At 38.4% G+C, this 13,287-nt stretch overlaps 1 protein-coding gene across 2 annotated transcripts in view; it reads right to left on the minus strand.

Annotated features, from left to right (window-relative positions):
* Positions 1-6,378: 6,378 nt before the first annotated feature.
* The window catches only part of Cert1 (ceramide transporter 1), a 95,373-nt gene continuing 88,464 nt past the window's right edge, over positions 6,379-13,287 (minus strand). For both annotated transcript variants that reach the window (XM_042691121.1, XM_042691119.1), the window contains 2 exons: positions 12,007-12,143; positions 6,379-9,149 (listed from right to left, as the gene is read on the minus strand). In XM_042691121.1, coding sequence (XP_042547055.1) covers positions 12,016-12,143 — 128 coding nt within the window. In that variant the 3' untranslated portion in view covers positions 6,379-9,149; positions 12,007-12,015. The remainder of the gene's footprint in view (positions 9,150-12,006; positions 12,144-13,287) is intronic.

Here is a 13,287-nt window from a genome sequence, read left to right on the forward strand (position 1 = left end):
GAGTCCCAGCTCAAAGAAGGGCAGAATAGCAAACACTGGTAACAATGTGCTGTGTGCCGGAAGTTGAGGTAAATTGGGGTTCACTGTTTCTCAAATTATCTTCCACAAGGCTGGACCAAATCAGACTGTGAGCAAAGCAAACCCACACTTGGGTACACCTAATGCACCAGGCATCTTTGCCCACTTGTTCCTAAGCCTCAAAGCTCTGAACTCCATTGGAATTCACTTGAGTAAGAAATCCAGTAAGCAGCATCAAGGTAATTAAAAGGAAAATCTCATGATGCTAGCAAAATCACAAGGATCATATTCATTTTGTTGGCAAAACTTGGGGAAGAAAGCATGAATCCTGTATTGATACTATGTACACCCTGTGTTGATTTGTGGAGCTTCTTTCTGTGACTTGGAAACCATTCAAAGTACAGCATAGTAGGAAGAAACTTGGCTTAGGTGGGAGGTAGCTATAGGTGAACAGTAGGAGCAATTCTGGCTCAGTAAGCACTCTAAAATCAGCAGCACTGGACTAAAGAACAAGTCCTACCTGATGAATGAAGAACCACCTCTCAATCCAGCACTTAACAGCCCTGAGGAGGTGACCCAAGAGCCTGTCAATTCCACTCGGGACCTCAAGGTTTCTCCAGTAGAGCCGTCAGGTTTCAATATGCTCCTGCTCCCTTACAACAGGAAGAGGAAGACCACATTGAGGGAGCTGGAAAGGGAGACTGCCATTCTATTCTTGCTCTGATACTAACTAGCTGTGCGACCTCAGGTTTTCTTTGCTTCATTATCCCGTGTCACCAAATTCCAGTATTTGTAAAATAAACTAGTGGGATTAGCTGACAAGGCTTTCTCTAGCTTTACAGTTTATGAGATGCTGTATTTATATATTCAGAATCATTCATCCAAAGGGAGGAAAAACATATTTTAGTGGTTGTGACACAGACCTCATGGTACATACCTATTCAGGTAACAGCCTAGGCCTCCTGCACAGCACACAGGCTTCTCAGTTCAGCCACTTGTCTCCCTTGGCAGAAGCCAACTACTTAAACCTCTGCAACCTGGAGACTGAGTGTACACAGCATCTGTTTCCTCTCTGGATATTGGACTCAGCATTTGCTTTGTCCAGGGCTGGCTTGGGACCTTGATCTTTCATTCACCTGGACAGCTGTGGTATGTGCCACTATTCCTGGCTTAGTGTTTCTTTATAAAGTTTTAATTCCATTCTGTGATACTTAACATTTTTTTTTACCAATATTTGAGCTTGAACTTACACTTCTGCTCTTTCTCCTTTATCCCTTCTTTTTCAATTATGTCTTCTCACTGAAATTAAAACTCCCTTGTTCTTCCAGCTCCACTTACTCCTTACAATGTCCATGCTTTAAAAAAAAAAAAGTGCCACCTCTTCAAGTTAACTATTGAAACTGCCCACTGTAGGTGGGGTCCTTGTGTTCTATAAGGCTTAGAAACCAAATGGGCTAAGTGAGCACAGCTTTTATTTTTACAGCAAACAGCATTATTGTAGAATAAGAGGGGAGGGCTGTGTGTGCTTTGAGAAGAATGCTGAGTGATGAAAGGAAATAAATTCACCTGGCTGAGGAAATTTACCAAACAGGACCAAGGAGATACGGACCACAGGAGGAGGGAAAGGCCAAAGTGGTTAAAGATGCCTTGAAACATAAGTCTGAAGTCGAGGAGACACTTTTGGAGTTAAGGTCATTACAGAACCACTTAGCAAGAGGCCTGCTGTATTAAAGGTTAATTACTAATGGCAGGGCAATCATTTGAGGAAGGGAATATCACCTAAGAGAGACAAAGATCTCCACTGTTCTTCCAGATTTGAACTCTAACGTAGATAGTACTTTGCAAATATGTGAGCAACTATTGGGTAGTTCTTTTGCAGACATATTTCCACTCTTCGCAAAACAAAATCTCTCCATTTCTAATACTGGCATGGGAATTATTTACAAGGAAAAACATTAATAGTTGGTTTATTTCATGTGCAAACAAAACCAGGAGTGGCATTCCTGATGTCAGGTGTGTGCATATCCCCTAGTGGACATATCTTATGGTAACCTGGACCCCAGGTTACCAAGTGACTTTGTTCTGCTCAAAGCCCTCAAATGTTTGTTTTCCTACCTCTAGCACTCTAAAAAATAGTACCTATGGGCTGGGAAGGTGGCTCAGTGGTAGGGTGCTTGCCTTGCATGCATGAGGCTCTGGGTTTGATTCCTTAGCAGAAAAAGCCGGAAGTGGCCCTGTGGCTCAAGTGGTAGAGTGCTTGCCTTGAGCTGAAGAGCTGAGGGACAGCGCCTATGCCCAGAGTTCAGGCCCTACAACCGGACCCCCTCCCCCCCCAAAAAAGAGTACCTAGCACGTACTTGCAGTTGCCTTCATAACTTATCTGCATGGTGCATTAAAATTTTCAAAGCATTTAAAAATACATTATTGTGTTGGGCACTGGTGGCTCATACCAGTAATACTAGCTACTCAGGAGGCTGAAATCTTTGGACTGTAGTTTGAAGCCAGCCTGGGCAGCAAAGTCTGTGAGACACTTATCTCCAATTAACTACCCCCAAAAAGTGGAGCTGTGGCTTAAATGGTTATATCCTTGTGCAAAAATGCACAGGGACAGTGCCCAGGCTCTGAGTTCGGGCTCCAGGACAGGTGCATGCGCACACACACACACACACACACACACACACACACACACACACACACAACTGTGCTCTTCCCCAAACCTCATGATGCACCCCATTAAGTGGTTTTGTATTATTTTAGAGATTACAATAGATTTAAGACACAGGTTGTCCAAGACCAAACTTGTTTAGGTGAGAAAAGCCAGAAGACTTAATGTTCCTTCTTATTGCCTGTTGAATATGCAAGTAATCAGGAATAAGGAAAATGACTTAGAAATCACAAAAAAATGTATTAGCTGTTAGGAATGGAAGAAAAGCTACTATCACTGCCCATAAATTGTAACCGGCCTATTCACTAGGGGATGGGAGCATACCTTTGTGTTTTAGAGAGCTTAGCAAGTATGAGGCCCTGAAGTCAACCCTAGCACTAGCAAAATAATTGTTGGATGCTATTAAGTTGCGCAGAAGTTGGTGAACTTGTTAAAACACAGTAATAACCCATTTTTGATTCACCTTTAAACCAATTTATAATCCAGAATCCAAGAAAACAAATGTGTTACACTTGTTTCATGTACCTGATCTCAAAGCCCATTTCCTTTAATGTGGATATGTTCCTAAAAAGTAATGAAGGTCAGATATTCTGTTTACTCTATATAGTTAGTGTTTTTTTTTTTTTTGTCGGTCGTGGGGCTTGAACTCTGGGCCTGGGCGTTGTCCCTCAGCTCTTCAACTCAAGGCGAGCGCTCTACCACTTGAGCCACAGCGCCACAGATATTCTGTTTACTTCTCTATCACTAGTCCTTGAACACTGCAAGGCATACCATAAGGTGTTCAGTAAGTATTTGCAGTGAAAGAGTGCTTGCCTAGCCTGAATAAGGCCTTGGATTTAAACCCCAGCATCACAAAAAATACAACAATATTCACTCTTGGAACTGTTTTGGATACTGAAGAATTACTGATACCTAAAAACCTAAAATGGTTTGGACATGTGCTAACCCTTGGGTCAGCTGCTGGCCATAGATTTCTTGCTCTAAGAAACTAGAAACCACAGTAAAGCAGCTTGGGATAAATCCAAAGCCTCTAGTGTAGGTCATTCTGTGGCAGGTGACTCACAAAACACAAGTAACTATATTGGAACTTGCCCATGGGCCCAAAGATTTAAGTTAAAATATCTTCCATGGACTTATTTGTGTATCAGTTGGGATTTTGTAAGATACATACTTGGGGTTTTGTGAAGACAATGTTGAAACATAGGGTTAAATCCATGCCCTTACTAAGATCACTGAATGCTTTCTAGGTACTAAGGGCATGGTCGTTAAATAGGTACTAATCAGATAAAGCAGTCAGCCAATTTTCTCATCTATAAATCAGATGGTGGGTGATCCTGCCAACTATGACCATCACTGTCAGGCTGGAGTGGGAGAAGTTAGAGTGCACAGTGCACATACGTTCCCAGGGGGCCATCCCATCCAGCAGCTCACAAAGCCTGGGTAATAAACTACATTTCAGAGTTCTATTGAAGGGAAGAAAAGGATTAAATGAACTTAACTATTACACTTGTGGATGGTTCACAAAAAATTTTCGACAGGATATATGAATGATGAGTCCTGTTGAAATGAAACCCAAAGAATGGAAAAAACTCTAACACATGACATCAGAAACACAACAAAGTTTGGACAAATGGGACGACTTTAAACTGCAGAGCCTCTGCATGCTCAAAGAGATAGCTAGCAAGATCAATGCAAAGCCCACAGACTGGGAGAAGATCTTCACTAGTCATATAACAGATAAGGGCTTCATATCTAAAGTAGAAAGCTCAAAAATTAAATCCCCCAAAAACAAATCTTCAAAAGGAGCCCATTAATGAGTGGGCTAAAGACTCAAAGAGAGACTTCTCTGAAGAGGCCAATAGAAACACATCTGTCCATAAAAGAAGTACAAATCAAAACACTGAGATTATTCCACATCATCCCAGTTAGAATTGCCATTATCAATATATCTAGTAACACATGCTGGTGGGGATGTGGCCAAAAGAGAACCCTACTACACTGTTGGTGGGAATGTAAACTTGTTTCAGCCACTATGGAGATCAGTATAGAGGTTCCTCAAAATATAAACATAGAGCTCCCTATGACCCAGCTATCCCAATCAGGGCATCTACCCAAATGACCACAAACAAGGCCACACTAAAGCTACCAGCACAACTATGTTCCTTGCAGCCTTATTTACCATAGCTAAGAAATGGAACCAACCCAGATGCCCCTCAGTAGATGAATGGATCAACAAGATGTGGTGTACACACACACACACACACACACACACTCACTTCTATGCTTACATCAGAAAGAATGACACTGCCCCCATACACAAGGAAATGGAAATATCTGGAAAAAATTACATCAAGTGTAGTAAGCCAGGCCCAAAGTAGGCTGCATGGTTTCCCTCATTTGTAAAAACTAGAATGTCTATGATATTCTTAACAGGGATCTCAATAGCCCAATTGCTAAATGCATATGACCATATATAAAAAAGCATATCAGCATGAACTCCAAGAACTGGAAACAAGGTTTTTATATCCTGTACGCAGTTCTTTCTTTCTTTAGTTTTTCTAAACCCTGTCTTGTATTTAAATTTATCCCATCCATAGAAGGGTACAAGAATCACAGAAACAGTAGGACAAAGGATGAATGCAACAATGATACTCACTTGACATTATGTTGGAAATGAACTATACAGCTTGTGGGGTGGTGATGGGGGGGAGAAGAGTAAAGAGCAGTAAGTGGGAGAAAATGAGGGGGTGTTTAAAAAGAAAGGTACTCATTTCCTTACTTATGTAACTGTAACCCTGTCATCACCTTAAAAAAAAAGAAGTGACTCAATTTGAATCTGTTGGTAGAACTAGACCCATTTTAAGTCTATATTCCAATGTCAAGTCTAAGGAAAAAAACTTCATAGTTAAAACTGCTTTTGAAAAGTCTACACATGGATCATATACTATTTTCTCTATCCAGATCCCAGATTGAGTAGCTGGCTTTTGTTACATGTGCCTTTGGACCCTAGGGAAGATATTCTGTGTCCTTCAATACAACTATGGTGGAATCTCACCAAGTGAACTGCAAATTCTTACTTCCCATCTGATGGCTTCTCTAGTTCATAAATTCCCTTGGGGCAACAGACTGTATTACTTAAATAAGGAATTATCTCTGGCTAAACAAGCAGAGCTGACTCACTGGTACAGTGACTCCTTTTTATAAATGCCCAGATGTACATGGCTTCAATCTCTAGCAATCTTAAATCATTTTTGAACATCCATACTGCTTTTTAAATTTTAACCAGGCATACACACATGTTCAAAATACATATATGACAAAAAACATGCTACATGCCATCCTATTTTTAAAAACTGAGGTTGCAACTCACAAGTGTGTCTTTTGATGCTTTGGGCAGGGGTCATAATTGGCAATTTGAAGAACAATCAATTGTAGAAGTACAAGGAAGCTATTGAAGCTCCTAAGAGGATTATCAAGGCAGCATCTGGGGTGAAGGAAAATAAATCAAGCAAGCATATTTGTCCATAATATTTTAATACTTTTCCACTTTTAAATACTGTTTTTTGAATTTTGATTGTAACATGGAAGATCCAATTTTATTTTTAAAAAACATCATCAGAATCATAAAGCTATTATAGTTACACTCTATATACTCCAAAGGTACTTAAAATGATTATATTCTGAGTCTGTAGATGAACAATGACAATAATCCAAGTATATCATCTGTACAACCTGATTAAATACTGGTGAATTGGACTGTGTAATTGGACAAACAATCGATAAGCTTAAAAATAACCAGCACAATTTCACAAGAGAATCAGCTCAGCCCAACCAAAATTCTCAGTAGCAACTGACACTGCTGTGGTATTGGTGTACAACAAGCAGTGGAAACTGAACATGGGGGCCCCATTCTTCTCTTCCCTCCTTTACTCTTACATTTTAGGGACACAGGCCGTGGTCTGCCTGCCTCTGCAGCAAACCAAGTACTGCAAAGAACCTCTGCACCCCCAAACCAGGGTCTGTGGTGTCTCTTGTCCTATTCAGTGGGCATGATCCCCACACCACCAATATTGTTCAGGTGTCTAACTCATTCAGCATAGGAGTAACTGGGCAGAAAAGAGTTAAGGGGGTTTTTGTTTTGGCTTGAAGAAAGATAATTATCTGTGGGTAACAAAACACTGGGAATTAGCCACATGGAAAAAAATTCTAGAGGGTCTAAAAGGCCAGTTATTTCTCCAAATTTGATTTCTTTTTCCATATTCCTGGACTTATTTCTAAGATTGATTGGGCAGAATTAACTCCAATGAAGTACCTGTATAGTTATCTAAAGGTAAGATGTATCTTTTCTTGTCTTTCTTTTTTTATACAAATATTTTAGTGTAATTTTATTTACAGAATTGCAAAAGTATATCATCATAGTACAAATCCAACTACTAATAATTTAGATACTGTTTTGCCAACTTTCTATACCTTTGTAAAATAAAGCCATCCAATTATGCATGAGTTGCATTCTGTATTCATGATAGCTGCCAGAAATGGCAAACATTTTAATAGTGGGCATTGAGAATTTCTCTGAAGATTCCCATCAGTGCCTATGAGAATCAATCTTCTCCTCACCCCTAACCCTCCCATTCTTCCAACCCAGCTGACTGTAAAATAAAATACATATCTGAGGTATAAACTTTTCTTTTGAAGTCATACTTTTATAAAATGCTAACTGGTTGGTGATGTAGTGACTATTGATACTCTGTCTGATTTGCCTTTCTAACATTACCACCATATAGGCACTTCTCCACGGAGTCAAATTATGAACAGCATTTTTTTTTGTAATAAGGCATATTCCATGCACATCATTTAGAGAAAGGTAAATTAAAAAATAGAAAAGATTTATGAAGCATGAAACTGCGTGCATGTAATGTAAGCATGTTGTATATGCATTTTTCTCTCTGTACAGATTAATAAATACACTCTATTTGATGCAAGTAATTCACTTCCAGGATTGTACATATAAAGTGATCAGACTAATCCCATCATGAAATTATCATCTTGCATTTATCATTAAGACTCCATTACCACATATAGAATATATACAGAATGTGTTTCATATGACATGACTTTCTGATTTACAAAATGGGTCTCATTTCACTGCTTCTAAAGAGAAGAATAAGTCAACAAAGCCTCTACAAAATGCCTGATTTATACAAATACATTTGTGTGTAAACACACTGAAGGTTTTGAAGTGGGCAGTCATTTGACTTCATTAAGTACCATCCCTTGCCTCAACTCCATGCTTCACAACTAAAAAGGGTATTTTACATGTTATAGTCTAACACTGACTAAATAAAGGCTTATCAGTTTGAATCACATGGCATCTTTTGCTGCTCTGCTCAAGTTTCTGATCAAGAGGCCAATGAGAGCACTACTTAGATTTCGATGTCTACTTGGAACCCATCTTTTAAACTGGCCCCAACTAAGAAAAACTAGCAAACATATGTATTACAAAATACTAGAAATATCAAATCAAATGTCAAACAATCTGATTTTCTTTAACAAGTAATATCATATATTCTCTTACAAATTTCAAAGTATGAACTCATTTTATCTTGATCACTTTACCAGAAAGTAGTCCTTGTCTACAAGATTTGGACAAGTTTCTCTCTGGGGGCAAGCAGAGCCAATTTAGGAAATTACCAAACTGAGTTTGTAACAAACTGAAAAAAAAAATCTGTAGCATATAGTATATAACTAAAAAGTACAAGAGCAATATAAAGGTATGTGGGAGATAAAGCTTTTCACTCTTTCTCCATCAGAACTGATGTTCTTCATGGGAGTAAGACTACAGAGAAGGCAAGCACACATAGGTTATTGACAACCCTCAGTTACTAAGGTACACTTAACAGGACAAAGTGAACCATTACAGAAATCAGCAGCAATGAATTCTATGATTATACAAAGCAAAAAAGTCAAAAGATTCTGGACACAGACTTGACTATAGGCCTGAAGAATGAATCCCATGTGGATATCGGTGCACAGAAAGCACATGCCCCATGTGCACTCAATTTTTGTGCTCTTCTTTTGTGCACAAAACCTGATGTAACTGAGGATCTTAGGCTGGACCATGGTAAATTAAAAATTCTGAAAAAGTTCCCCCAAATTAAAGCATCAATTTCTAGTTGTGATTCAAAGTTGATTTTTTTTTTTCTCTTCTAGGAACAAGCAAATAAAAATATAGCCATATACATGTAATTTTACATGTATTTATAGTTACACGCTGAACGAGAAGCTCTAGCAGGAGACAGCTAGTATTAGATGTTCAGCTTTACTATTGCAGTATTTCTTCTTTTTTGTACACAAAACCAAGGTCTTGAGCCGCAGACAAGGCTGTAGATCCTATGTTCCAGCTTAGAGCACTCAATTTTCTCTTTCCTTCTCCAACATGGAATGTCACGCAGCCTTGCTCCAGTCACTGCAGCAAAGGAAATGATAGGTAAAAACCTAAGTAGTGTATTCCTAACAGACTACCAGAGTAGATCCTGTGCAGTCAACAAATCATGGAATGCACAGAATCTCTTTGTAAAATTTATCTCTAAAGCATTTTATCTTTGTGATATAAAATCATTAACTTTACATATCTGAAACTTTTATTCCCTTAAAAAGGAATGCAAGACAGGAATCTTTTCAAAGTTAGGATGATAAAGCACTACACGCCAAGAGGACATCAAACAGAGGTCTCTAGATTTTTACTGTCCAAACTGGCATTTCCTTCTTCTTAGCCTTCAATAATAATTATGCCATACAATATCTTCTCTCAAGAATTTAAAAGTTTTATTTTATTTAAGAACTTAACTCAAAACTTTGAAATGTCTTTGGGCCTTACTAACTCTACAAAAGTTCCCTAGAAATGATACATACATACAGCTCACACCCCCAGTAATCCTAACTCCTTAGGAAACCAAGACCTAGAGGATCCTGGTTTGATACATTAAGAAAAGTCTGTAAGACTCTTAGCTCCAATTAACCACAAAAATGCCAGGCTGAATACATGGCTAAAGTGGAAGCAGGAGAGTGAGAGGCTCTAAACTTAAGCCTCAGTACTAGCACAAACAATTAAGGGGAAAAAGAGTTACTCTCTCCATCATCAAAACTTAGCTTTCCTACAGATCCAATGTCAGGACTTACTTCAAACATGTATCTTCCTTAGCTATTGTAGGGAGAAATAGCCTCTTTAGACAAACAAAGATTTTTCCACATAAAGGTTTGAATTTGGATCTTTGTCAGAAAGCAGTTTAATCTGGACTCAGAAAAGTCAGAGCTAACCAACAAGCCTATTCAGTTCTATTTTTTTATACCAACACATTCATCTAAAAATAATGTTATCTTCCTTTCCCTGGAATGATATTTCCCCCAGTACTGAGGTTTGAACTCAGGGCCTAGTGCCTCTAAGAGGTTTTTGCACTGATTACTTTTGAGATAGAGTCTAAGTAGGATAAGGCATGAATGAGGTACCGGTGGCTAGCTCCTACAGATGTCTTATAAAGGAGTTTCATCTTCTTCCCTTCTATGCCTACAGAAGAAAAATGCATATGCACATGGGAGCATATACATACGCCAAAAAAAAAATCCAACATTCTAGAAGCAAAAACTTAATCCTACTATGTTTGTTTCAAATGGTACACTTATTCTAAAGACAGTCAATGCACTTATACAGCACACTTAATGCATAAAAAGACAGAATTCTAGCCAGGCATTAGTGCAATCTAGGCACTAGGTGTAATCCAGGCACTAGTGTAATTCTAGCTACTCAAGAGGCTGAGATCTGAGGATCCCAGTTCAAAGCCAGTTGGAACAGGAAAGCCCATGAAACTCATAGCACCAATTAACTACCAAAACAAGCCAGAAGTGGAGCTGTGCCTTAAATGGTGGAACATTAGCCTCAAGCATAAAAGCTCAAAAACAGTATCCAGGCCTTGAGTTCAGATCCCAGGACTCCCCTGTCGCTGTGCCCCCCTCTCCTCCCTGGCCACAAAAGATAGAACCACTAAAAAGTCAGGCTATGTTAGAAATCACTAACCATTCAGTTAATTAACCTAGAACCTACTAAACATTTTCAGGTCACATTTTTCCTGAGGCTAATATTTAAATCATGAATAAAATGACTCTTATACTTCTACTAACAACAAATTTAGTCTTTGTGAGTGTTCTGAATGAAAACATATACTATAAGCATCATTAGAAATCAGATTTAATGGAACTGAGTATGGTGGCTCACATCTGTAATCCCAGCTATGGAGGTGGAGCCTGGGAAGATGGTGGTTTGAGGTTAGCCCAGGGAAAAAGTTAGCCCCCTTTCAATAACAAAAAAACAAAACAAAGCAACCACCACAAAAAATCCAGGTGCAACAGTACACATCTGTAATCCCAGCTAGGTGGGTAGCACAAAAAAATTGTAGTCTGAGGAAGTCCTAGCCAAAATCAAGGTTCTATGTTAAAAAAAAAATAGCCTAAAGTGAAACAAATAGTAGAGTGATTGTCCATCAAGTGAGGCCCCAAGTCCAAATCTTAGTACTGTACAAAAAAATCAGAAAACACATGGACTACAATCTCAACTTTGTTTTCTGATTTTTTTGTATACACACACACACGAATGTGCATGTCTGTGTATAAACATGTATATTTATGCATTTATACACAAGTATCTTTGGTGATATTGGGAATTGAACTCAGGGCTTTGTGTGGGCATGTTACTGCTGAGCCATACCTCCAACCCAAATGCTGCTCATTTTTGAAACTTGATTCTTTGCTGGGTACCTATGTTTCATTTCCTGTTGTAGCTAGGATGACATGTAAATACCACCATAACCAGCTTCTTCCATTTTAATAGTTTTCTTAACTTTTAAATAAATCCTAATGATTCGGCACCAGATGTGGGGCTCATGCCTGTAATCTGAGCTACTTGGGAAGCAGAGAATAGAGAATTATCATTTGAGGCTAGCCCAAGTAAACAAGTTAGTAAAATCTTATTTCTTAAAAAAAAACAAACCTCCCCCCCCCCCCCCAAAAAAAAAAAAAACAACAACAAGAAAACCCACAGTATTTATTTTGGCAAGGGCACATTGGTTGTTCTATTATATGTTCTGTGATATTGACAATCCCTTAAGTGTTAGCAGAAAAAATACAATGAAACAAGTTTTAAAGGCTATGAACTACAATCCTCTATCTGGAAAAGTCACTTATCACTTTGCATACTCTCCTTTCCAGGACTAAATAAATGTTAACACCAGCATTGTCATACTAGTGCAATCATGCTAGGCCATGTTCAGTACCTGTTAATACTAAAATAAAATAGGTTTTCCTGTAGTTTTTTCTTGGACAAAAGAAGTAAACCGCTTTAAAAATTTAGGATACTCTCGCTTTGCCACTGCCCTTAACACTGAGGCTGGTGCCCATCCTCCAGGGTTCACTGTAAGAAAAAGAAAAATTAATTCATATTAAGGTACGTGCCTATATTCATGAAAAGCACTTACTTTGTCTTTAAAAAATTCTATATGTTGCAATACAGCTAGTATCCCTTTAAGTCCAAGCTTTTTTTTTTGGGGGGGGGGGGGGGGGGGAAGTAGTAGGAACTGAACTCAGAGGGTCTCATCCACACTCAACAATTGTTCTTCCACTAGAGCCAAGCCACAAGTTCTTCAAGGTACAAATATTAGTACCTTCATACTAACCCATCAGGTATAAAAATCAGATAGAAGCAACAATGAGATGTACAAGTCGTTATGTCGAAAAATGAACTTTACAATTTTGGTGGGGGTGGGGGGAGGATTGAGTGGGGGGAAGGGATGGGAAGGGGAAACAAAGAGGAGGCAACAATGCTTGATAAGAAATGTACTTGTTATCTTGCCCATATAATTATAACTCCTCTGTGCTGTATTCTCACAATTAAAAAAAAAAAATCAGATAGCAAATAAGAAAGCATTTAATGTCTTCCTGAAAGACTCTTGGTTTTCCATAAATTACATAAAAATACTAATATAGCAACATTTTAGGTTAGGTTGTATTTTTTACCAACTTCTACTATACTACCTTATTTAAGTACAATTTTTTTTTAAAGGTATCAACAGTTATCCCCAAATGAAGAAAACAGACTGTGATGAGTACTGTAGGTGCAAAATGGGTATAGAGAGGAACTTTAAGGACATAATAAAAAGTGTCAGAGTAAGGAAAATATCAGATTAGACCACCAGGTAATGAAGACTAATGAGTAATGACCCTGAAAACTGAAAGCCCTCAAATAAGATAGTTAATTTCTCTATTTTTGTTACCATTGCTTACTGTCCTTCATTATAAATATATTCTATCAGGCAACTATCTAATGCAATTTTTTTAAAATAAGGATATATATATAACTTAAATTTTAAAATTAAAATTCAGGCAATTATATTTTCAAAGTCTCTCAGATAATTCTGACAAGTATTTCTCCAAACAAAAAATTAGTACTCTGGCTGGGAAGGTGGCTCAGTGGTAGAGTGCTCTCTAGCATGCATGAAGCCCTGGGTTCGACTACTCAGTACCACATACACAGAAAAAGCTGGAAGTTGCACTGTAGC

This window comes from Dipodomys spectabilis, unplaced genomic scaffold, assembly GCF_019054845.1.
Source record: "Dipodomys spectabilis isolate Male_0828 unplaced genomic scaffold, ASM1905484v1 ptg000140l, whole genome shotgun sequence".
In the NCBI taxonomy this organism is placed as follows: domain Eukaryota; kingdom Metazoa; phylum Chordata; class Mammalia; order Rodentia; family Heteromyidae; genus Dipodomys; species Dipodomys spectabilis.